Here is a 24,106-nt window from a genome sequence, read left to right on the forward strand (position 1 = left end):
ACGGCCATTTTGGCGTTCAGCTTGTGTAGTTTGGGTACACCATAGTTTGGGGTCACGTAGCGTGTGCTTTTTATTCTTAAAAGCAGCGCAAACGCATTATTTGAGGCATCAGATCGGCGGTGAAGGTAACGAAGCTAGCGGGTAAGTTGCTCAGACAAGCTGAACTAATCTATCTTACCGGTCCGCATGTGCATCCAAATCTTCGATGACAGTCAGTGCCTTGGTCGGTATCATTTGTGTTTCAAGTACCTGACATAATTTATGGCGTTCTTGCGATGGTTGAAAGTGACAATTATATCATATCTGCGGCGAAAGGTACACGTTCACCAACAAGGCGATCAGTACGGCAGGTGACACAAGAGGTGCTTCCGTTTAAAATAAGATTCGAGTAAAATATTTCTGAGATGAGTAAAGCTATACGCACTCCGGAGTGCGCTTCGCGCGGAAATGGCTATACGCACTCCTCCGAGAGATCATGCCGCTCGGGCCACCCTTTTCGAACGGCGCGTGAATCACTGGGGCGCTCGTTAACACAGCCCCCCGCCTGCGTTCACGCCGCTTCGCGGCGACAGTATCGGCTGCTAATTACTAAGCGTAACCAGTGCACGCCGCTTCGCGGCGTCCAGCCGGCAATTCAAGCCCCGCCGCCCCGCTGTCCCCGATCGCACCTCCGGAAAGGGAGTCGGATACCATTTAGTTCTGCAAAGTTTCTCGACAACATTCGATTTTTTTTCTTTTTTTTTTTTTTTTACTGTTCATTGCAAAAAAGGAAATGTCGTAAATATCGCCAAATGCCTCAACAAAACAAAATGTTTGAGAAAAAAAAAGAAAAAAAAAAAAGTAGGCACACCGCGGATCGAACCCGCGCCCACTTGCGTATGAAGCGGACACCCTAACCACTACGCCATGGCACCGCTTAGGAAGCTCGTTGTGTCCACTCTTTTTATACGAGAAAAGCGGAGTGCGTATAGCCATTTCCGTCCGAAGCGCACTCCGGAGTGCGTATAGCTTTACTCTTCTGAGTTTTGGATGTATCCAACGGCAACTCTCAGCATGTATCAAAAGGTGTAGAATTAAAGGAATGTACAATGGGAGAAATGTACTGTGGGCGAAGGAGAGATATATTTTATGGGCACCAAATACCGAGGAGAAAGTAAAAAGATTTGTCAAGACATGTCTCATCTGCAATTTGTTTAGACAAAACAGCAGAAAAAAAAAGGAGTAGGTGAGATTAGAACGCTTACAAGTAAAATCCGCACCATCCATGTCCGACCGAAATTTTAAAACATCCGGAAATCTAGGCGAAGCTCTTCCTAAAAATGTTCAGCGGAGATTTTTCCCATAACTATCCCTAACTTTTATAGCCCTAACTTTTATAGATCAGCGTACAAGGGTCGTCAGTGTTCCAAGAGACATGTTTTTCTTTCTTCCTCAGATTGATCCCGAAAAACAGCTAAGATGACTCGTCATGCTCGCAACTGCACTGCTGGGGCGGTGTACACCTACCACGAGAAACAGAAGGACACGCAGACGTGCGGCTATGGGACCCAGAAGATGCGCTTGGGCAAGGACGCGGTCAAAGACTTTGATTGCTGCTGCCTGTCCTTGCAGCCATGTCGGAATCCTGTCATCACGTACGTCAGGATATTCAGCGTGCCTCAACGCTGCACCACAGACATGATATGAAGGACATGCTTTAACTCATATTTGAACAAACTGTAGGCGATGGACGAAGAAGGGGACAAACACAAAACGTCTCGGACGTTTTGTTTTTCTCCCCTTCTTCGTTCGTTGTCTCAGGGTTTTTCGAACATGTGTAACATCAACCAGCTCGCCTGTTTACTTACACTTTCTTCACATGCTTTAATTTGCTTGCTGTGTCTGAGATGTGGTTTAGAGCTTGTTTTAGTTTCAAACGGCTTTAAAGAAACATACAGAATCATCCAGACACATGGGAAATAGCAGTTGAGTGTGTTGACTTGTACAGGGAGTTCTCGAGCATTATTCGGATGTAAAGCAATTCAATAATAATAATAATAATATTAATAATAATAGCTTTATTTACCATGTATAAGCATGGTGGAAGCTGAGGAAAAAAAGCTGTCCAAGCAGCTTGACTGGTCCTCAGCCCCCTCAGGTACATACAGTGGTGAGAAAGACATTTAAAAGAACACAAGAAATTATATAATAATACAAGGTACTTTCATCATAACAATGAACAACAGACAACTATCAGCAATACATCAAAAAAGAATAGCACTGGCCTGTAAAAGAAATTGGGAAGTTGTACACAAGAAAAGGAAAACTATCCAAAATATTCTAAGATGCTTCAACACAATATATATATATATATATATGTATATACACACATATACATATACACATATATGCATACATACACATATACATATACACATACATGCATACATACACATATATATATATGCACATATACACTCCGTGCGACGCGACCGGCGCGCCGCCGCGCGGCCGTTACCGAAGGTAGGCAGTGAGAGTCCCAGCGAAACGAAACCACGCCGCGTACACTGGTACGCATTGAAGTCGGAGTGGTGCGGTTGCGTTGGGTTGACAGCATGAACTGCTGCGTCGTTAAGTGCTCCAATATTTATGCGTCGTATCTTGTGGGGACGAAGTTTCACAGTTTTTCACCTCGTCGATGTTTTGTGGGACAGCGACAACGATGGACCGGTCGCGTAAGACGCGAGAAATTTGGTCTCCGGATCATGTCTGCCACTGTGTCGGCACGGCTGACATATTCTACACTGCCGCTTTGCGCTCTGCGTTTGTTTTCGTACCAGTAATGCCATCCCACATTCACGGGTATGCAGTGCGAATTTCGTTGAAGGAATGCCCTCCAAGGAAGTTTTGTCCTCCTCGTACGTGGCGATGATATTTCCGCACCAGTATGGCACGCAGTCTGTACTTCATGAAGAAAGATTCGGACGGTACAAAAAGCGACCAATATGAATCTAAGGAAAACTACAATGAAACTTGGAATGAATGGACAATCGATGTTTGAGTATGGAAGTTTATGTGGTGTGCTTTCCTTTTTGATCGGCCTCCTTTTGGATGTGGAAACATTGACACCCCGTGTCTTGTTGACAAGTTTTTTTTTCTGGGCTTTAGAGTTAATTATCGCAAAGTTGTTTGAACTGGAAGTACCGTCCACTGGTACCTTCCTATCTGTAAAGTGTGCACCTCCCGGCCATATTGAGTGGTATTCTCTTGACAGCCTTTGACGGTCAAAACTGGTTCCCATTTAGTTACGCCGCTCAAAAATATTTCCACCTGGTTAAACTATGCCATCTTTTTTAGGTATAATAAGTGTTTTTGTCAAGTTACGGTTGTCCAAGATCTGTGTGCTGAAAATCAGCCCCTCGCACAACCAGATTACTACACAACAGCTGACCGCAAAAGCCTTTGACGGCCAAACCGTGTGTTAATTGGCCGGCAAACTTGGTTTTCTCAGCTTTGAAGCCACCTTTTGTAAAGTTGCTTCAATTGGAAGTACAGTGCAGTAGTCTCTTCTTACCTGTAAAGTCTCCATCTCCAACGGCCAGTGGTATTCTCTTCACAGCCCTTTCACGGTCAAAACCGTTTCCCATTCAGTTACGCCGCCCAAACCTAATTTCCACCTGGTTTCCCTATGCCACTTATTTTTGATATTATAACTGTTGTGTCAAGTTACGGTCATGTCCAAGAAACTGTGTGTCCAAATCTGCACTTCGCACAGCCCGGTTATAACACAAGATTTTGGATCCAATATTGGATATTCCTGACAGCTTTATTCCTTTATTCATTAGAACGATAACTTTCACACCTGCTGTCTTAATAAAACTTGGCCCACTTAGTGAACATCTCACTCACCTCCAAATATCATCGTCCCAGCAGTCCTACGTTTACAGCGACGAGCGAAACAAATTTCCCACAGAGAGCAATTATGGTGGCGGCCGTCTTGCTCTTCGGAAAATTTCTCAAACCCCTTTTTCGACCACAACTAAAGAAATTACCCCAAATTACAACTCAAACTCAATATATAAGGATGGGAGAACAGCCTAAATGCCTTTCTCAAATCTCTCGCAGCACTCATGCAACGTCACCCTCAACTTATCGGCTCAAAAAGCAAAAGTTCCGTCCGTGCGCGCTTCCCCCGCCACAGCTTCGCACGCGAAAAGACGCCGCAGACTGCTGAGCGCGCCTCACTGTCGAACGCCAGCTCCTCCGCTAGTGGCGCTACGCGCGTTTTTGAAAGCGCCCCCTATAGTTCCCGCACGGAGCGTATACATGCACATACATACAAACACACAACATATTATACATACATACATACACATAACCATAGTTGCACATATATATACACACATACAGACAGACAGACATAAATAAACCAATAAATGAAGTGCATTGAAACATTCTACAAAGGTGTCTTCAGGTGGTGTATTTATCATATTAAAACTTTCTAAATCCAGGCTTTAGGGGTAAAAAAAAATTAAGCCTAAAAAATTTCTTTTTCTTTTATGCACAGGGAGGAAAATGTCCAAAACCTAGTTGATGTTGCTATTCGCCAATGACGCAGCATAAAGCAAGAACAAAAGCTTTTTTGAGATGAACACTTGACAGCAGATCGAGCAGATCCGAACGTGCGTGGTACTGTCTGTGAGTAGCGGCGTTAACCAGACGGTTTTTGCCGCTTTCCTTCCTGTGCACAGGAAAAACATTTTTTTTTACGCTTAATCTTTTTCTTGCAACATACAGTGATAGAAGTTTAGTAGTATAAATGCACCACCCAGAGACACCTTTGTGAAAAGTTTCAATGCAGTCTGCTCATTGGTTTATTTGCGCAAATATTTTTACACCTCGATAGCGCTCGAGGATGCCCTATACACTTGCATAGTTTGTTTAGGTTGTGAGAGCTGGTAACCATTGGCAAGAGAATGCAAACCACCCGAGTGATAAAAAGTACATTCATGCGTCTTCTTTTCTTGGGGCAAATGTAGTGCGACAGCCATGTTGTACCATGCAACGAAAGCCGAAAGTCTGCAACGAGCGAGTGACATTTATCCTTTCGCAGGCCCGACGGTTTCTTGTTTGACAAGGAGGCCATCTTGGAGTACATCATACGCCGCAAAGCCGAAAATGCGCGCCTACTCAAGGAGTACGAAGCCCAGAAGAGGAGAGATGAGGTGATACATAGTTCTAAGCCCGACATGCACATTACAAAACTGACAAAAAACAAAACGAGACCTTTCTTGAAAGACAATTTTTTTGTGATTGTGGTATTTACTGCAATTTACATTAATGATAATAATACAATTAAGACACTTTATTACATAATTTTTCAAGCTCTGATAGAATTTATTGCTTATGACCTATTTTAAAACGTGCAAATAATCGAAATTGGGCAAATTGCTATACCTGGTGAAAGTTCCAGCATGTTTAACTATCACGTTATGAAATAAAAATGGTCTAAAATCAATTAAAACATTCTAGCTGGTCTTAGAAATCCACGTAAAATGTCATGAATTGTGGGCTATCAGAGTTGCGACTTTATTGTGACCATCGGCAAAACTTCCGAATTTGCCGCCATTTCTTCTGGACCGAATGCCCCGAAATATGAAAAACTTGTTCCATCGTTCCCTTTCATTACAAAACTTCCCAGAACATTTACTTTCTTTCCTTTTTATGCGCCGTCGTATTGCCAATCTCAGCCTTTTGAGTTTGAAGGAATGCCTACCCACTTGCACGTCTGCTCACTGCAGCACGTTTCGTTGGCGTTGGAAAACCAGTGAAACAAAAGTGAGTTTTAGTACTGCATATACGAGGCGAATGCAAGCACTGTGTGTTTGCGTTAGCATTGTTTGTTCCACACTGTGTGTGTGCAGAGGCCAAAATTATGGCATTGGTTTGGCACTTGGCGACGACGTGCATGATCAGCGTGGAGCACGCAAACGCACAGTTCTTGCGATTGCATCTATACGCAATACTAAAAGGGTGCAATCCCACACCGGTTGTAGCGCTACGTTGGGACAGCGAAGAGTGTTGTTTGCATTCAGAGACCACTCTTTGTGAGCCATGATCGCGAGCAGTTCTGCCGTGCCCTCTGAGCCTGAGAATCGAGGGACCCTCACTAGAGCGCTTCTTGTCTCCGCCGTGAGAGGGGTCGCAAATAGCAGCAATTTAGTTAGAATATAATTTAGACATTATACGCACAATTTACACTTACCCCTGTCAAATTGTAAAGCTGACCGACTTTTTTACTCTAGAAGAACTTTGTACGACTGATGTACTTTTGGCATCAGAGCGGCCCTTTCGCGCATTTGTATAATAAACACATGACTTAATTTTCGATCGAAGATACAGTCTATAGTAAGTGCGATTAAAGTAGAGACGACTTCTTTCTGGCATTTAGCGTGCCGCCAGAGCTTCTCTTCATGTGCCCTATTAACTACTGCTTGTGCAGCGTTTTGCTGGAGTGGTGGCCCTAATGGCCACCACTCCAGTTTGGCCGTCAATTGCTGCGACTCGAGGTTGCTCGTTTCCACTTGTAGAAAGAGCTGGCGGAACTCGCTGCCGCAGAACAGAGATCCAAAGCACAGTCCTTTGTGAAGAAGGAAAGCACCATCGTCAGCACGCCGTTGGCATCGGCAAACGGTGGGTACCCGCCTCCATTCACCAACTTCATCGTTATTATAGTGCCTGGAACGCGCCTTCGACTGCTGTGCTTAGTGTCCTTGCTGCCCGTACGTCAAAAGTGGTCCCGAAGTGGCAACAAATGACGTCACAGAGGCCGAAGTGTCGTGCTGTTGCTTGTTGCGATCCTGGCGGTTGGTCGTTGAAATGGCAACGAGAAGCTGCGAGTAGCAGGAGCGAACACGAGTGCCGCTGACGTTACGGCGTCCCAACTTCCTGCTGCTGCACCTTCCGCGGGCTGTCACAATGGAGAGTGACCTGCAGCAGAACAGGCGTCTGCCACATCTACCCTAGCTGCTGGGACATCGCCAGGGTCGCGACCGGCGACAGCATGACACTTATGACGTCATCAGGCGGATATCGGGGGACTTCATTTCTGGACGCAATAAACCCACCAGTCGGAGACGGGTTTCAGGCACCATACCATTATCAAGATTCTTATATCACGTCACGTATCTAAAACAATGCCAAAGCCTACCATATTGACATATATTGTATCGCTAGAAGGAAAAGGAATCTGGAGGGAGGGGGCTGTCTTTCAGATGGGGACATTTCTGGTCCCGAGGGGTCAATCAAAGAGGAGACGAGATGAGGAGGTATAAAAAATAGAATGGCTAGATTTGAGAAGACGACGGCGTTTTTCTCTTTCTAGTCCACTGAGCATGTTGTACACGTTTTTCCGAGGATCTCGAGATAAACGTTACCTACGAGGCATTAAACGTCACATCTATTCTCGCCACTTACAGTCGCCGACCGATTTTTCGGACGCCGATAATTCGGACTAGTTCAATATTTCGGACCTAAAGGAGGAACCGTGACTTACCCGATAGAAATAGTGCATATTCACGACCAATGTTTCAGACAGCTTGAAGTCCGAAAGTTAGGTTTTTCGGACAAAATCGTTGCGTGCAATCGGAGGGAAACACCACTGAGAAGCGGCCATTTTGGATTTTATGTTGGCTGCACATGGATTGGCTTGGTTTGGCAGTGCTACTTAAATACTGTTAAGTCCTACTGCTAGGTTATGCTGTACAGCTTTTTTTTTTTTCTCTAGCTGCTCGTCATTATCATCATCATTGTTGTTTACACTTTGCTTTGTTCATTCGCCATTGCAGTCGTGGACTTGCGCCTCTCATGTGGATCTCGTCTCGGTGAATCGTGTTTTCGGACTACGCTGGCTTGGATGTCATTGCCTCGTCTGTTCTTCCGCTGCTGTGATATGTTGCTAAGAAGCGCATAGCGGTAGAAAAGAAAGCGGCAATTCTTAAGCTAACAGAAAGTTGCCGAACGCAAACGGAGGTGTAACCTATGACAAGGCACACAGGTGTAACCTGAAGCAAGGCACTATTTACGGCTTTCTGAAGCCCGCTTAGACGTAATAAAGGCTAGTTTTTTAATCTGCTGATTTTTCAGATTTTCTTCAGTCTCTGCGAAGTCCGAAGAATCGGTTGGCGACTGTAGTTTGGTCAGATAACGAGCTGTCTAGTGCGAGTCTGCAGCGAAGAATTGTTCGCCATGATTGTGAAAGAGTCGGCATTGCCTGTTGCATCTCCACCACATGTTCGAACACCACAAAGTTCACTTGGTAGTAGTCCCTTCGACGACGACTCAATACATGCATTCTGTTCCGTGAATCGAGTCTTCGACGGCAAGTGTCTGGGAGAATGCAAGACGAATGAAATGTTTCCCGCGGCAGGAAGCAGGTTTGCGGACGACGACGAGAAGCCAAGCGTGTCCAACATGACGAGCGGAAAGGACGGCCAGCTGCCGAGCTTCTGGGTGCCCTGCCTAACGCCCAGCGCCGAGAAAAAAAAGATGGACAAACCGGTGAGCTCGTAGCGCGGGCCTGGTGTTGGCCGTTTGTTTTAACTAGCAGAAAACATACCAAACCCAGTCCAACATCAGTTTACGGCGTATAAACTAACGCTTCGAACCCACTTCTACAGAAATTGGTTTCTCGATGTATCGCGCAGCGATTTAGTAGAGAGGTGCGGCTAGATGCTGGAAGATTGGAGCGAAAATATCAACGAATGTGCTAACCTCGTTCAAGAGTTAAGAAAAATAACCTGTTTTGGGCAATCCATGGCAGAGTTTGCAGACGACGTTGTGACCGTGCTCGCCTAGTGGTATGTGCCACAGACAGATGCAGGAAGCTTTGCCAGTGCGCCGATCTTAGCAGACAATGTTTTAAAACTTTTTGCTCTGCCGGCGCATGTCTCTCTAATGTGCTATCCTCAAAATGCAAAATTTATTAATAAAAAAAAAGAAAGAGGACACGAAGAATTTAAATTCCTCATGGCTCCCCATTTTTCGTACCGAGATGATCAGTCAAGGTGTCGCATACTCTCGTGTGTCACGCTGTGCCATCAGTTGGCCGCACGCACAAGGCGGGCACGGTCGCGACGTCGTCTGCGAATGCTGCCCCAGATTGCCTGAAACAGGTTTTTCTTTTTTGAACGAGGTAAATTTATCTGTTAATATTTTCACCCGAGGCTTGCACCACCTAGCCGCACCTTTGTAGTAAATCGCAGCACAGTATCTTGAGGAACCGAGTTTTGCAGACCGTATAAAGTGTCTTTGATGGGTTAGTGTACATCCTGTAGTTTCCTCGGTTGAAAACGTGGAAGAACACACAGGTGCTAAGGAGTTTGTCAAACAAAGTTAAAAATTGCACCATTAAAAAAAAAAAAAAATTTGGAAGTGATTATTTGTTTTGTATTTGAAAATAATTTAATGGCCGAACCAGTCTCGCACAAAACCACAAAGTGCTACATGTCAATTTGAAATGCTTTGATAGGGGCAGAACTCGGCCTCAAACATTGAGCTAGCCAAAGTTAGTTTGTCCTTTGCAACAGACACACGTCGCTGTTCTTTGAGGCGAGACGTGAAAGTTCCGCCATCCTGAAATAGTTTTCTCGGTTCGCTTCCGATACATGGGCGCTTCTGCGTTCTCTGGCCGATTGTGCGATGTTCGCTAAAGGAACGAGAAGGTAGTTACGTGGTGCAGGCTTTTGTTCTTTCCATTGGGTTCGAGTGTCGGCAAGTAACGACCTCCGATCTTCATCGCAGAAAAACGTGGTGCTGTGCCCCATGAGCGGCCGTCCCATCAAAGCCAAGGATCTTTTTCCCATCAAGTTCACCCCGGTCGTTGACCCCGACGACAAGGCCTCCCTCATCACCAAAAAGGCAGGTCCTGTATTTCAAGCTCCGCACACAAACCCCCGGTAAGGCAGTGGAATCCTGGAGGGAAACGCTAGGCTGGCGGTTCTGAAACTACAATCCGGGGATTCCCTCGGGTTGAGAGCGTTTGATCTTCGATGAAGAATGCATTGGGAATCCCCAAACCTCTTCCAAGCGAGTGAAGGGGTCCGCTGCACTAGCCCCATGGACAATTCTCCCATCACAAAGCATAGACAGTCGCCTAATGGATGCCTGCAAGCGCACGCATTTCTAATTGGAGTTATACCCCTGTCAGACGGGCACCTAAAAGGACCTTTAGTGTAAATGTCATTTAAGCAGTGCTACATGGCAACTCAAATGACATTCATTGTAGAGGGACTTTTCGTGAACCGGAGTTCCCGCAACTCCTAACGGCTGCTAAAGTCATACTCTCGTCAGCGGCGATCTACATTAGAGAAGCGAATTGAAATAAAAGATTGTACCGATATAAAATATGTTTTTTGTATTTTTATTATTGAAAAAGAGTGTGTTTCACACATTTTCTGTACCAACCTGGCTCTACTAATAGTTTTCCGTACTCACGGCCCCAGCATAGTGCGCTTCGGTTTTCCTCCCTCTATTATCCTTAAAACCATGGTTATCTTGCTTTTATTTCTCTACCTTATATTTTATCATCCTTTAATAGTGTATTACTAACTGTACTGTATATATTCAATATTTTTTTGTATACATATATTTCTGTATCTCACTCTCGCATCGTGCGATGTGTCGAACGGTGGAGGAGCGTTGAGGCAACCTGGGCACTGATAGACTTTAGGAGGATCAGCTGGAGGACTTCCGACGCATGCAATGAAATTCAAGCGCGAGCACGACGCCCAACCGAATGGCAAAAGCGTAGCAGCAGCACGGAAAGCAGCGGGAGCACCCAAGGAGGTTAGAAGTACTAGGAGAGGGCACGTTGCAGTATTGGTGAAGCCTAGTCATAAAACGTTTAAACGATGTTGTGGCCAATGTGACCGTAGATCTCTCTGGCTATTGGTGCGCGTGACATGTCACGTGCTAGACGGACGGTTGATTGTAGAACTTGCAGGCTTGCGCACGCTTTGTCCGGTAGGTTTTATCAGATCGAAAACCAGGCTTTGGTATATTCTAGTACCCCATGGTTAGACGAAGGCTAGCTACGGTCACGTGATCTGGTCACGTTACCCTGGTAAGTGGCGAGAGTGAGGAAAATGAGAAAGAGGCGAGGCATTAAGGGAGCATGGCTTGTGGAGGCTACGCGGCTGGCGTCATGCCCTCTCTTACCCTTCTATCCTCCTTGGGAGCACCAATGAGTGAGCAGGTAGCAGAGTGAGCGGGAGACGCTCAGGGTTGCCACTAATTGCCAAAAAACCACTTTGCTTGGGCTTAAAGTGGACTTCGTTGTAATCATTTGACTGAACTCGCCATTTTTAATATTTTCTTTGCTAAAGTCCGACCTACAGAATCGTCTTCTACTGGGGAAAAAAACCGGTTCCCAGTTTCATTCTCTTCGTTCCAACTCGCACACTTTTCCCCTCCTCTCCACACAGGAGCGGATCTCTGAACTACTCCCGGTAAAGGGGAGGGTCTCCCTTTTTCTCAAATGGAACAGAGGAATCGAGGGAGTTTCCTTCTCTCTGTGTGTTGGTCAGCCTTTAAGAAAAACATAAAAGATTATTTATATTGTCAAAATATTATTTTTCTGGCGTGAACGCGAGTTATGCGTTTGAAAGAGCTACGAGACTTCAGTCGCTGTAGCTGTCTAAATGACATTTACTTGCACCGTCTGGCACGGCAGAACTTAAAAGGTAATTGGAAAATCCTAAAGGCCTTTGGCGTAAAGGTCCTTTTAGGTGCCCGTCTGACAGAGGTATTAGACCAGGTAGTCAGGGTGGTGTAACTAACTTAAAACATCTTTTAAATGTGCGACAGGGCAGGTGGTGCTTATGGCTCATTCACGCACTTGCGACAGCTTATGACAAAGTTTTTCGCGATTTCTTACGAGAGAACACACTTGCGCCGTTTATCGGGTAGCTGTGAACAGTTGCGACTCCCGTATATGCTTTTTATTGACAGTAAACACTTAACGTTATAAACCAGCATTTCTTACGCACAAGTACATTTGACCTCACAAATACTGCAAGACCTTAGCTCTAGTGATATGCCATTCCAGGGCCACCTTATAGACGGCACCAGCTCATTCTCTCGTGGTAAGAGATTGCAAGAACTTAGTCGTGAGCAAACGTGAGCGTGTGAAGGCTCAAATGCTGCTTCGGTTCCGTTCTAACCGGCTGAAGAACCCTTGCTGGAAAGACTGACATTCTTCGATGCATTCTCCAGGCCAGATTCATGTGCGCGGTCACTCACGACATCCTGGGCAACTCCGTTCCCTGCGCAGCTCTCAAGACGTCGTAAGTTTTCATTTGGTCGCGGCAAGCATAAGAGTGCCGCACCGTAGAAACCGCCTTTCTTGTCATCCAGTGGGAATGTGGTGACCATGGAGTGCGTCGAGAAGCTGCTCAAGAAGGACTGGCTCGATCCGACCAACGGCAAGACTTTGACCGAAGCAGACATCATACCTCTGCAGAGGGTATGTGCTGGTCTTGGTGTTGCCTTATTGTTGGGGAGATGCGACAGCCCTGCTTATTGCACATTTGTATGGTACAGTGCAATCCGCTTGTAACGATACCACATATAACAATGTACCACTTAGAACGATCAGTTTCGAGTTTCTAAAACTGACGGACAGTGACTGGCATTACTGCGTTTACATTTCCAGGGTGGCACGGGCTACGCCAGCACCAACGTCCAGCTGGATGCCAAAGTGAAGAAGCCCGTCATGACGGTGTAACCTCTACCCTCGACAGAAGCACAGCATTGTACAGTGTTTGTATGTTGATTAATTGTCGTGCAATATACAGCGTCTCCTACCGGGCATCGGCGAAAAAAACTGTCTCGTCAATTTGGCTCCGAGACCGGTGCTTCCCGGCAACAATTAAAACTCCACTCTCTCGCTGTCATGCAGACAAAAGTCAAGGTGTGTGAACATTATAGTTTTTTTTTTAATGGAAGGAAACTACCACTCTGTACATAACGTTTTGTTTTCATATGTTGTCAGCATTTTTTAATTTTTTTATTTTGTTCTTTCAAGGTCTTGTTACTACGTGTACCCTACAGTAACATGTCTCGAGTTTTTTTTTTTTTTTTTTTTGACACTGCAATCATGTTTTTTTCTGTCCCCGAAATCTCCTGAAACCCGTCATTTCTTAAATGCCGGTTGGTTATCACCCGTGGGAAAAACGGCACGTAAATGCCTGGAATGAGGACGGTCTCAACACAAACAACAAAGTTTTTGCAAACGTTTTGCATGTACCAGACAATACAAAAATGAATTAGGCAAGAAAGGGCAACATCTAATGCATTCGGAAAACTGGGAAGCCCAGTGAATGCAGTACCAAACTCGCACAGAAAAAACAGAGTTCCACAGAATGCAAACTAAACAATAAAACTCGTAAATTAAAAAAAAAAAAAAAAAATTGTGGGGCGGGGCAGGCAAAAATACTGTACTTTTCGCTATCCTTTACCCAAGTCAGCAGTAAGATTCTGTTAGTGCCTTCCAGGCAATCAAGATTATATATCCATGTATGCATCCACACAATAACAGTTCCACATAAAAACTTGGTATTTTTCTAAAAATGCATTTGTTTTGCTGCAACTGCTTACTCGTCCCCCCCCAAGGAACTTGTAGGAAAAAAAGAATTGGGAGAAATAAATAGTCCTTTCTCGTTCTGTCGTCTCCAACAATGGCTTTCCCACCCACTTGCCTACGGCACACACTTCAAACAAGACGCGCGAACAGCGCACGCTGCATGAACTAGCTCATTCCACTACCAATGCCTCTCTTCGTGCCCTCGTAATGCACGTGCGGCACGCAGAAACTCTCCGAGGTTCGTTTGCGAGGTAACAGTGGTCTACCTTTCGGTCGTGGCCCTTCGAGGAAGAAACTTAAAAAGAGTGAACGTAAATCAACTTCTAGCAGGAATGCAATTCAACAAAGTCTTTGGGGGTTCGCGGTGATCTCTCGGTCCCCCGTCACACCCAGACACCGTTTGGGTTCTTGTTTGTGGGAACCGCACTTTCGAGCTGTCGTGGTGAGCCGACGATCTTGCGCGTGCTGCCGGGACGATTGTAGAAGCCACCTGCATGCACGCGCCTTTGATTAGAAAAACATTCAGTAACATATCACTAACGTGTGCCTTGTCTGTACTTAATTTCGACTGTGTGATCAGGCATGTCAGCTTCCACTCGCGATTATTGATTGATTGATTATTGGGGGTTTAATGGCGCAAGAGCAACTTAGGCCATATTGCGCCAAAACAGAGGTTTTTATAGGGAGCTTAGAGATGCAATCCAAAAGAACTGCAGGCTACAGCTGGTGTAAAAGGCCAGTTTTATGCAGGAAATTTATAACTCGATTGAACGGCACCAAGGGTTGGTCGCCAAGTAGAAAATAGGGATGGAAAGGAAGGTGATCTCGGAAAAGTTCTGGAAAACATAATCGGCGCTGTTGATTTAAAGATTTACAATGCCACAGGATATGTAAGACAGTCACAGCTTTACCACAGTTGTCGCAAAGCTTAACATCCTCATCGCAGAGCAGGTGCAGGTGAGTCAAACGGGTATGCCCAATTCTTAAACGGCAAAGAAGAACTTCAACGTGACGATCTTTATGAAAAGAGCTCTCCCATACCCCCAGAAGGGGCTTGATAACGTGGAGCTTGTTCTCGTTTTCCATATCCCAATCCAGCTGCCACGACTTCATAATCAGTTTCTGTATGAACAGTTTCAGGTCTTGGTGTGGCAGGCCAAAGGGCAGTTTTGGGCATTCCTTTGCAGAGGCAGCAAGCAAGTCTGCTTTCTCATTGCCAGGAATACCCACATGGCTTGGGACCCAGCAGAATTTGATCAGGTGTCCTTGTTGAAGCGCTTGATTTAACTGAACCCGAAGACGTTGCACAAGAGGGTTCTTGCTGTCTGTTAAGGACAAAATTGCTACAAGAACGCTCTGAGAATCAACAAACAGAATTGCTTTCATGATAGTGTTCTCTCCACTCGCGATTATGATACACAATATGCCAATGTTCCGTTGCATGACTGTGGTATTGCACACTGCGCACAAATAATACACAGACACGACAGAAAACTAAAACTGCGGCATTATGCCCATCTCTTATCAATACAGTCTCTCTTACAGTGACGGGACGAGTGTCCATTTGCGACGAACAACCTTTTTGTAACCAAAGCGAATTTAGGCATCTAGGAGTTCACCTAAAGACAGATAAATAAAAGAAAACTGACCAGCCTCAAGCCAGTGCTTGTGGTCAGCGTCTGCAAGAGACAGGGCCTGCAGGTTGGCTTCCCTCAAATCTTGCGCTAGCCGATCCAAGACTAGCCGCCGTTCTTCGAGCGCACTGTCGAGAGACTCCAACTCCCTCTCCAGCTGTTCTGCCGTTGCCTTATCCGCTGATCTGCTGGCCACGGTGTTGTTGATGTTGTTGTTATTCAGCTGATTCTGTTGCTGCTGCTGCTGAATTTGCTGTTCAAGCAGTAGCCGACGACGCTGCTCTTCTGCAACCTGCAAGACATGCCGGAAAGGGTCTAGACAAACACTCCATCATAATTCTTGTTTTGTTCTTGCACGTCACTTTAGTAATGTTTCCTCTTCAACCCTGGAGCGTCGTACCACTGCCAAAAGGTCAATATTATGCATCTGTACTGAACTGGTACCTCCCTACTTTACTGCCAAGGTTCTGCGGATGAATCTTCAAGGAGCAATTTGGCCAGTGCGGCAGAACCGCTAACCTGGGGTCCTCAACATGCACCAGGCAGGCAGCGGTGACAGCACAGAAGGCACAACAGTACCAGACCCATTCACGTCGAAACCAAGAGAAGCAGAAATCGAGGTCACAATGTCCAAATCTGCACGGCAAGCTTTTGCTGCACATGCTGCAGAGTTGGAAGTGCCACTCTAAAATACCTTGATACCGAGGCTTCAACTGTATAAGAATGATATCCCTGCTCCTGCCCATTTCTATCTGGAGTAGCACTGTACTGACACTCGTTTGTTTTGTTCTGCATGGTGCAAGTGAGAGTCCATCTTGGCAGCTGTATTCACCAGCTAAATTTCTCGTCGACAGTGCGAACAGGTGTTGCCATATAAAGGCAGCTCGACACTTTGCTTTGACATGCTACTTTGCTCATCACGCTGGTTTGAGAAGAATGTACATTCAGTTACCACCCTGTTAATGTTTGGTCAATAGTGAGCCTTTGAAAGGCCACAAATTATGCAAATGCAGATTCTCGAACAAATCTTGGGGATGCTAACAACGGTTCCGAAACCAAAGGATGCAGCTGGAAACGCCACATCCAACTGTCAAGTTTGCCACGCACGTGTCACGTTTTGAGAAACGTGGTGGCACTGAGTGGCACAGCGACGCTTTTTCTTTAAGAATACAGGTGTGAAACCTTTTCTGAAGTTATGGCATTGCAACAAATTACAGCTGCCTCAACCGAGAAAAATAAAAAAATCAACAGCTCTATTGGGTGGCGGTCTTTGAAACTGACGCGCGCCACCCAATGGGACCTAACCATCAGATTTCGGTTTCACTGCACTTCATTGGGAGAGGGGAAACTGGGTGCCGTTTGGCTAGGCTTTTTGTACGGCTTCAAAGCTGGGAGCCATCAGATCGCGGCTTCACTTGGCTCCATTGGGAGAAAGGAGTGTTGGCGCGGTTTCAAAGCTGATGATGTCGGCTCGCTCCATGGGACAGTTAATGCTTTCGCATTAAAAGGTTGCCCATGCACGGCCCTGTCCACACACCGGCCGTCTCACCTCGTGTCCAAGCTGGCACAGCCTCTGTTGGCACTGGAGCAGGCGGGTCTCGCAGTTGGCCAGCTGCGAGCGGGCGAGGGTGAGCTCCGAGCGGAGCGTCCGCTCTTCCTGCTGGCAGAGCCGGGCCTGCTCCTGCAGCGGAGCCGTGCCGCCGCTTGCGCTTTCCGAAGCTGGACTGGCGTCCGAGGAACCGTGCTCCAGGCGCTCCAGCTCCGCCTGGCCCCGGAGCAGGGCCCGCTCCAGTCGCTCCGCCTCCGCCCTCGCAGCTCGGCTGTCCTCCCACAGTGACAGCTCTGTTGGGGGCCGTGCGATACGGGCGATTAAACTCTCAGCACGCCGACGAGTCTTTTGAATCGGAGCACGGGTGGCGCTGTCGAACGATAGGGCGGGCCCGCCATACTTTGTATGGCCGCAAGAGCACGAGCCGCAAGAGCAAGCCCCAGCCTTTCAACGTCCCTGCCAAGCGTGCACGCTCGTTTAATGAAAGCATCGTTGAGGATAACACCCTCGAGCTTGGAGCTTCAGTTGCGCATAAAGTTAAACAAACTATAGTACCTCTAAAGTACCCTAGTGCTGAAGGGATAGCTCTGGCATAAAAATGAGACGGACATAGTGGCGTGCAGAGCCATCAAGCGTTTGAACGGCTATCAGTTTGAATGCTAGCCAAGGAACCCCTTGCCACCATATTTGCGAGAAAAACAGTTCAGGAGTCGGACATTGTCAACAGTAATGAATGGCTTGGATATGCGAGGAAAGTGCTGAAGCTGGGCAAAAAACTACAAGGGGGTAGGGAGAAGCTAGTGAACTTAGGTGCTCAAGGAACCCCTTGCATGGACTAGAGTAAAACCTCTCGACAAAATTTATGCGCTGCCATCTGCCTCGTGCATTGGCGCATTTGCTGCTACTTGTGAGGCAAGCACAAACACATCGAAAGGCCTAGGGACTATGAGGGACTATAACGAAAACATTATCCGTTGAACACAACACGTAAAGATGTCGTGTGATCTTAAGCTTGCCCCGACGGACGCCAAGCTCAGGGGTGGAACTCATGGAATTTACTTGGGAGCAGCCACGGGAGCAGCTGAAACAGCTGTTTTGGAGCAGGTTGGGAGCAGTTAAAACAGCTGTTTTGGAGCAGGTTGGGAGCAGCTAAAACTACATTCTGGAGCAGGCTGGGAGCAGATCAGATCAGTTTTCATTGCACTTCAGCTTGTGTCTGAGGCAAGCAAGGGGAGCAATTTCAACTGTGCTCAGCAGCACAGATGAACATGAGTGGTTAAGAACCTAGGTTGATCGGATAAAAGGGTAAGAGATGCAAAAACTCCAAACTTTGTGAGCCTAAATGAGAACCAAAAAGCAAGTACCATATGTTTCTGAAGATAGTGTCCTTGATATTTTCCGAGTGACTTTCAGCTGCTCAAAATGAAAACCAGCACTGCTTATCGCACAACCCACACGTGTTCAACATAGTAATTTAATGTGCGAACCAGGTGACGTGCGTAAGCAACGGACGTGCAGTTGCGCGAAGGAACAGGGCAACAAATTTCGAGTTTATCCTATATTGCAACTCAATATCGAAGCAGCAGACTACGATTACGGACTTATCTTATTCGAAGCGATAAGCAGGAGCAAGGTTAAATAAAGTACGTCGAGCAGATCTACCGCTCGCGTTGGAGCGGCCGGCCGGCAAGGTTTCGGATCGGACCGCGTTTCAGTTCTATCAAATCCCGATTTATCTTGCGAAAATGCGGTTCCAACTTCTAACGATGAAGTACTGAAAGGAATCTTCTGCTCATTCGTTTTCAACTGGCTGACGTCTAGATCCCGGGCTGCAGAGCCTCAGGCAATCTGACGCTTAACGACTCGACCTCACCTCGGGTGACTTGCTTATTTACCGCTTTATGGTTGAAGTATAACAATCCAGTCGCAGGTGGTGTAGTGCTTGGAATCCGACCCCCGAGTTTTTTCGCGCGCTTCCGACTCGGGATACACAGGGAGAATAAACAGAACAAATGATTGCAAGACCGACTAAGCTAAACACGCTCATTGTTGCCAATCGAGTCGATAGAAACCGAAACCAGGACACAATAGTATTTTTTGGCGCACGTTTTGCGATTTGGCGCATAATGGCGCGAGATATTGGCTGTGGCGCAGTTTCCGCAACATGGCGCAGGATGGTGCAGACAAATGCGTCTGGCGCAAAATGGCGCAAATGGCGCAGCCGTTCCACCCCTGCAAGCTGGCCTTCGGAGAGCCGTCGACACACCAGAATCTCGCCAAAGGAGTCCCAAACTACGGCGCTTGGAATGCGTATTCGAGCAGTGCGTTTCCCTTGAGTGCATCAAAATTGGTCCTGAAGTGGCAACAAATTCGGTCGCAAGAGCCGGCGTCTAGCATAATTATTATTTTCAAATTCCCTAACTTTTCCAGGTTTTCCCTGACAGTTTTGTGTGAAATTCCCTTACTGTAAAGGCAGGTAAATATATAAGACCATTACAACACAAGGCATTGAGCTCTGTGATGATGATTATCATTTTACACAGGCTTAATCAAACTTGCATATTCCAAAATATTCAGGTTCGTCCAGTCAGGATTAAATGAGTACTTTCTTGCAGCCGACATCATCAGAGAAGGGGCCACTTCCAGAAACACAATGAAAACATGATACTCAACCACACACGTCAGTAACCAAATGGCAGCATGGCCGCCAGATGCACACTTTCGGCTTAACGCTTGGATTGGATTGGTGTCTATGGCTTTCCCATTTGTTACTAAATCTAGTAGCTCTACCTAGGGATGTTGCCAACCGGTCGAGGTTCGTGTTCGACCAGGTTTGACCTTTTCGAACTTCTTATGAAAAGTTCGACAGAGGTTCGACTCAGATTCGATTGCTATCTGCATGCGCGACAAGCTGGCCAGTTGGCTTCGGATTGGATGGTGATGGCTAAAGGCCAGTTAATACAGTACGAACAATGAAGCTATTAACTTCTTCAGTGATTAGAATAAGTTTCTTTAAATTGGAACTGTTCATAAAATCAAAATAACCCTTTGCTTAAAAAAAGAAAAAAATATCTAAGCTTAGAAATGTTTGTATTAAGGTCTAGCCACACTCTCCACAAAGTCGAAACTGTTGAATCTGGTTAATAGTTTGAAGGTTCATCGAGCTGGTTCGAACCAGTCGAACCCTGAAAGTTCGACCTAAAATTCCGGTTTGACAAAATTTCACCCCTAGCTCTAACTGAATCTAGCGTTGTGTTGCGCCCTCAATCCAATCCAAGGCTTGCACTGGATCTGTCGGCTGTTCCCTTTGCATCGGGCAGCACACACTACATCGGGTGAGCAGAGCCTTGGCTCTGCTCTAAGCAAAATTTATTGCCCATTTTCCTGTCCTCAAGTCTTTGCTCAGGGCACTCAATGGTGTTTCAGCCTCATTTTCCGTGACTGGGCTCGCTTTTCGACAATATCCCTGACGATTCCCTGAATTTTCCTGGTATTTAAAATTTCCCCAACTATTCCCGGTTTTCCCGGTCGCTAGACGGTCTGGCCACACTGTCGGATGTTGTGATGCCAGCAGTTGACTGTAGAAATGGTGAGGGCACATGAAGGGAAGATAGAGCAGTTCTGCATTTGAGAAAAAAGTACTTGAATTGCATTCATTTGGCATTTAGAATAAACAATATCAATTATTTTTCAATTCAATGCATTGGAAAGCCATAACAGCTATTTCAAGATAGGGCCGAAGCCCTGCCTTCTTGACTCTGGGAAGCTGAACACTCCATCAATGACGTCACGAAGAGTGCCAGGTTTTTCACGGTTTTTCGCGTTTAACAGTACTTGTGCAATGAATGGTTCAAATATTCGGGTTCATAGGGATAAAATATGCTGGAATTCACACCTAACTCATTTTTTTTCAAGAACCTCCATAGCTTCCATATAAGGGTCGCCAGTGTCGTGACGTCCCAACTCGCGTCTGCCTTGGTCTCCATCGACCGTCTCACTACAGAGCGACCCGCAGCAGAACGGGAGTCTGCTGCAACCACCCCCCGGATCGCGACGGGCTATAGACCGTTTTTTATAATTGAGTCTGGCAATTTTGATTACCATCATCATATCGGTGCATAGCATCTGTGGCAAACCAATGGTGCTCTTCTTGAAGCCGATGAAAGGAGAAGTTGAAGACACTACCGAGTGGAGGAAATACAAGGCCCGTACATTCGAGACGTTGATACGGCACGCCGAGCGAATTAGATACAACGGCCGCAAAAGCATTTATTTTGGAGCGTGGTCCAATAGATTTCTCAGCACAATTTCAACTCTAAAGCATTTCGGTGGCGGAAACTTATTCGAGGGGCCCACGGGCTGCCGCTTCGCATTGGTCCCCCCCCCCCCCAGTTCTTAAGTTTGTACCGTCGAAACTGAAGCAAGATGGGAAAGAATTACGAGGTGATCGAAGGACCAATTCCCACATGCCGTTGACGTGCAAAAGTGACGGTGCCCGACGAAATACAGTTTCACGACAGCCATTAGTTCGTTGAGAGTGAAACTGCTTTTCGAGTCGCCGGATGGCACCAAATTTTAGGAAAGTGTATATGGAGCGACTGGTCTCGTGCGAATAGTGGATTTTGAGTCCAAAGCGAATTCGAAGCGAATAGTGGTCTTGGCCGAATATTTCCGATTCGAATATCGAATAGTTTCTCCACGCCTTTCACTACCATTGCATAATGCTTGGACGAAAATCCAGCTAAACCTGTAAAGGTTATTCCACTTTTTCATTCATTTATGAACTGTGATCTCAGAGGTCTGGTGTCTTGGGATGGCAAGTAAATGACGGATTTGACATAAAATGAATCCTATATAGATGGCCAACAATACCAATTGAGTGAATTTACAAATCTTGATATATAAAATATTCTTTCTTTAATCTCAAGTTTAAAAAAGAATGAGTCGTGCATGATGAACACAGGTTGTAAAAGCATCTCTGCCTAATATAGTATACTCTTGCATAAAAGTTTAATTTTGAAACTTTTACTACAATGTAGATATACACATTCACAAAGTTTCCATTTATTTTCAAATACAGTCGGCACGGGTGCACTATCCCGCTTTGAATGTTTGCTTTTCTTGAGCACGCAATTACGATATTGTTTATCACGGCGGGTTACCCCGTTAAGTGCGCTTCTTAGCGAGCACCAATGTAATGCGGAGAAGCAACACCCGCAGAGCTCACTTCCGTGGGTTTTGCTTCTCCGCAGCGCACCGGTGCTTGGTAAGAAGCGCACTCAACGGGGCTAGCCCGTCGTAATCAACCCTTAGAAAAACGCGAATAGTGCAGTTCTTTTCGAAGCGAATATCGAATGGTGTATTATTCGAAACTACTATTCGAAATATTGAATATTCGCACAACCCTAGGCGCGACGCATCTATGCCGTTGTAGGGCGGAAGTCGAGGGTTTGGGGCAAGCAAAATGCGCTGGCAGGAGACTCGGTCCTGCACGAGCGAGGAGAAAAGGCACCCACCGGCGTCGCAGCGGGAGAGCTCCTCCTGCTGGCCGTGCAGCCTCTCCCGCTGCAGGCTCACCAGCCGCACCAGCTCCCGGTACTGGTGCTGCTGGGGGTCCTCGGGGACATCTAGCTTCCGCTTGGCGCTGGGCGAGTCCCCCGGCCCCTGGAGCGCCGGCGGCACCACCACCTGCAGCGGGGGAGCCTCCTTCCGGAGCGGGCCGCCCTCTTCGCCCTGCATTGCAACGCGGAATGTGACCAAGAGCCGCCATCCCGAGGAAAGTGTGACGGAACGCCACGGAAACTGTTATGAAACGTGCAATGATTACTTTGGAGGACAATCTACATGAAAGCACAGATTGTCCTCCAAAGTAATTGTTGTTCTCCCTTCCTAGGTAAACTAGGAAGGGAGAACGGAATTCTAAACGCGCCCCAACGGGAATCAAACCCATGTCCCCCCACGGTTGTGAGCTCGATGTTCTACCACCATGCCGATTGGGGGGAGACATGAAGTCGGCTAACTTCGCCTCTACCACGGCAATCTTTAATGACTGATTGAACGCGAACGTAGAATGCCAGCATCAGGGTTCGAACCGTTCACGGAAAAAAATAATGAATCCAAGGCGCACATATCATTGCATAGCAAAGGACAAAATTCGGAATACAATAACACGCTATAAACGAAGAAGTAAATACTGCAACGTCCACCGCGAACCCCAAAGAATGCGGCAGAAACACACTCTATGCACACCGACGTTACCCGTCGGATCGAGATAAATGGGGTATTTTTGGGGAAAAACTTTGCCCAAGCCACCGAACAAGCTACGCTTTGGGGTAACAACGCGTCTGCTACCCCGTTGCCTGCCACTTATCCGAAGCTTCGCCAGACATTGCACGCTCTTCTGCCCTCCAGAACAGTCAAGTTGGCCGCAACAGAGCAAAAGTATGCCGCACGACCTACCCTGCAATGTACAATTCCTTTTCTTGCGAACTACTACAAATGCACATTTTTTTTCTTTTTATTATTATATTGCTAGCCTCCCTACCAAACCCTCTCGAAAAGGAGAGGGACACCCCTCTTCGAAAAGTTGGTTCGAGAACCCCAGTATTATCTTTGCAAGGCACTACGCGCTGCCAAGCTCTAACTGGCGACGAGTTAGCGGGAAAAACTGAAATCTGCAGGCGATGGTAGTGCGCAGCCAGAGGCCCAAATTTGGTATCTGGAGCAACCCATAGCCACTGCATGCTCCCAGAGTACCACATTTCGTGGCATCTGCTCAGACAGATCAACCGAGCCAGCCGGGCTTTTTGATGGGCTGATGTGTGCCACCTATAAATTGGAAAATATCAAAAGTGAAAACTGCACGTGAAACATTCAAGCGCAAACAGCCGGTGAATTATGGCCAGTCCAAAGGTGATGGGCATATTGTCTTCTGCTACGGTTTTCTACGTAAATTAGCCCTTATCTAACCTACAAAAAGGGCAGGCTGTTGATTCTGGCCACCATAATTTGAGTGAACCACATGGGGTTGCCATTTTGAAGTCACCAACTGCAGTGCCACTTTGCAGCTTGGACACATAGATTGAGAGACACGAAGTTTGAGAGTTTCGGTACTCGGGGGAACAGTCACCGGCTCTGCAGTGACATCAGGGGGCTTCTGCTCTGCCGCATTTGGTTCCAAGCAAAGGAATACTCTATCTTCTCGAATGTATCCCGTGCAGACTTGTATCCCATAGACTCGAGCATTGTATCCCCCAGCCTTCCTATGTATCCCACACAGACTCCCGTGTTAAAACAAAACTC

At 46.6% G+C, this 24,106-nt stretch overlaps 2 protein-coding genes across 2 annotated transcripts in view; one reads left to right on the forward strand and one right to left on the reverse strand.

Moving 5' to 3' along the window:
• Nucleotides 1–13,701, forward strand: LOC8052060 (nitric oxide synthase-interacting protein). The gene is made up of 9 exons (XM_029972608.4): nucleotides 1–141; nucleotides 1,436–1,634; nucleotides 5,093–5,204; nucleotides 6,570–6,672; nucleotides 8,408–8,538; nucleotides 9,781–9,897; nucleotides 12,253–12,323; nucleotides 12,394–12,502; nucleotides 12,692–13,701. The coding sequence occupies exons 2-9, from the start codon at nucleotides 1,459–1,461 to the stop codon at nucleotides 12,761–12,763; spliced, it is 891 nt and encodes a 296-aa protein (XP_029828468.1). The 5' UTR covers nucleotides 1–141; nucleotides 1,436–1,458; the 3' UTR covers nucleotides 12,764–13,701.
• Nucleotides 13,125–24,106, reverse strand: part of LOC8052017 (ras association domain-containing protein 8) — a 17,999-nt gene continuing 7,017 nt past the window's right edge. The window contains exons 4-7 of the mRNA XM_002433994.5: nucleotides 22,321–22,537; nucleotides 16,805–17,097; nucleotides 15,271–15,547; nucleotides 13,125–14,111 (exon numbers count right to left, since the gene is read on the reverse strand). Of these exons, the coding sequence (XP_002434039.3) occupies nucleotides 14,005–14,111; nucleotides 15,271–15,547; nucleotides 16,805–17,097; nucleotides 22,321–22,537 (894 nt within the window). The 3' untranslated portion in view covers nucleotides 13,125–14,004. The remainder of the gene's footprint in view (nucleotides 14,112–15,270; nucleotides 15,548–16,804; nucleotides 17,098–22,320; nucleotides 22,538–24,106) is intronic.

The sequence above is a fragment of the Ixodes scapularis genome, unplaced genomic scaffold, assembly GCF_016920785.2.
Source record: "Ixodes scapularis isolate PalLabHiFi unplaced genomic scaffold, ASM1692078v2 PGA_scaffold7__128_contigs__length_106722199, whole genome shotgun sequence".
NCBI classification, from domain to species: Eukaryota; Metazoa; Arthropoda; class Arachnida; order Ixodida; family Ixodidae; genus Ixodes; species Ixodes scapularis.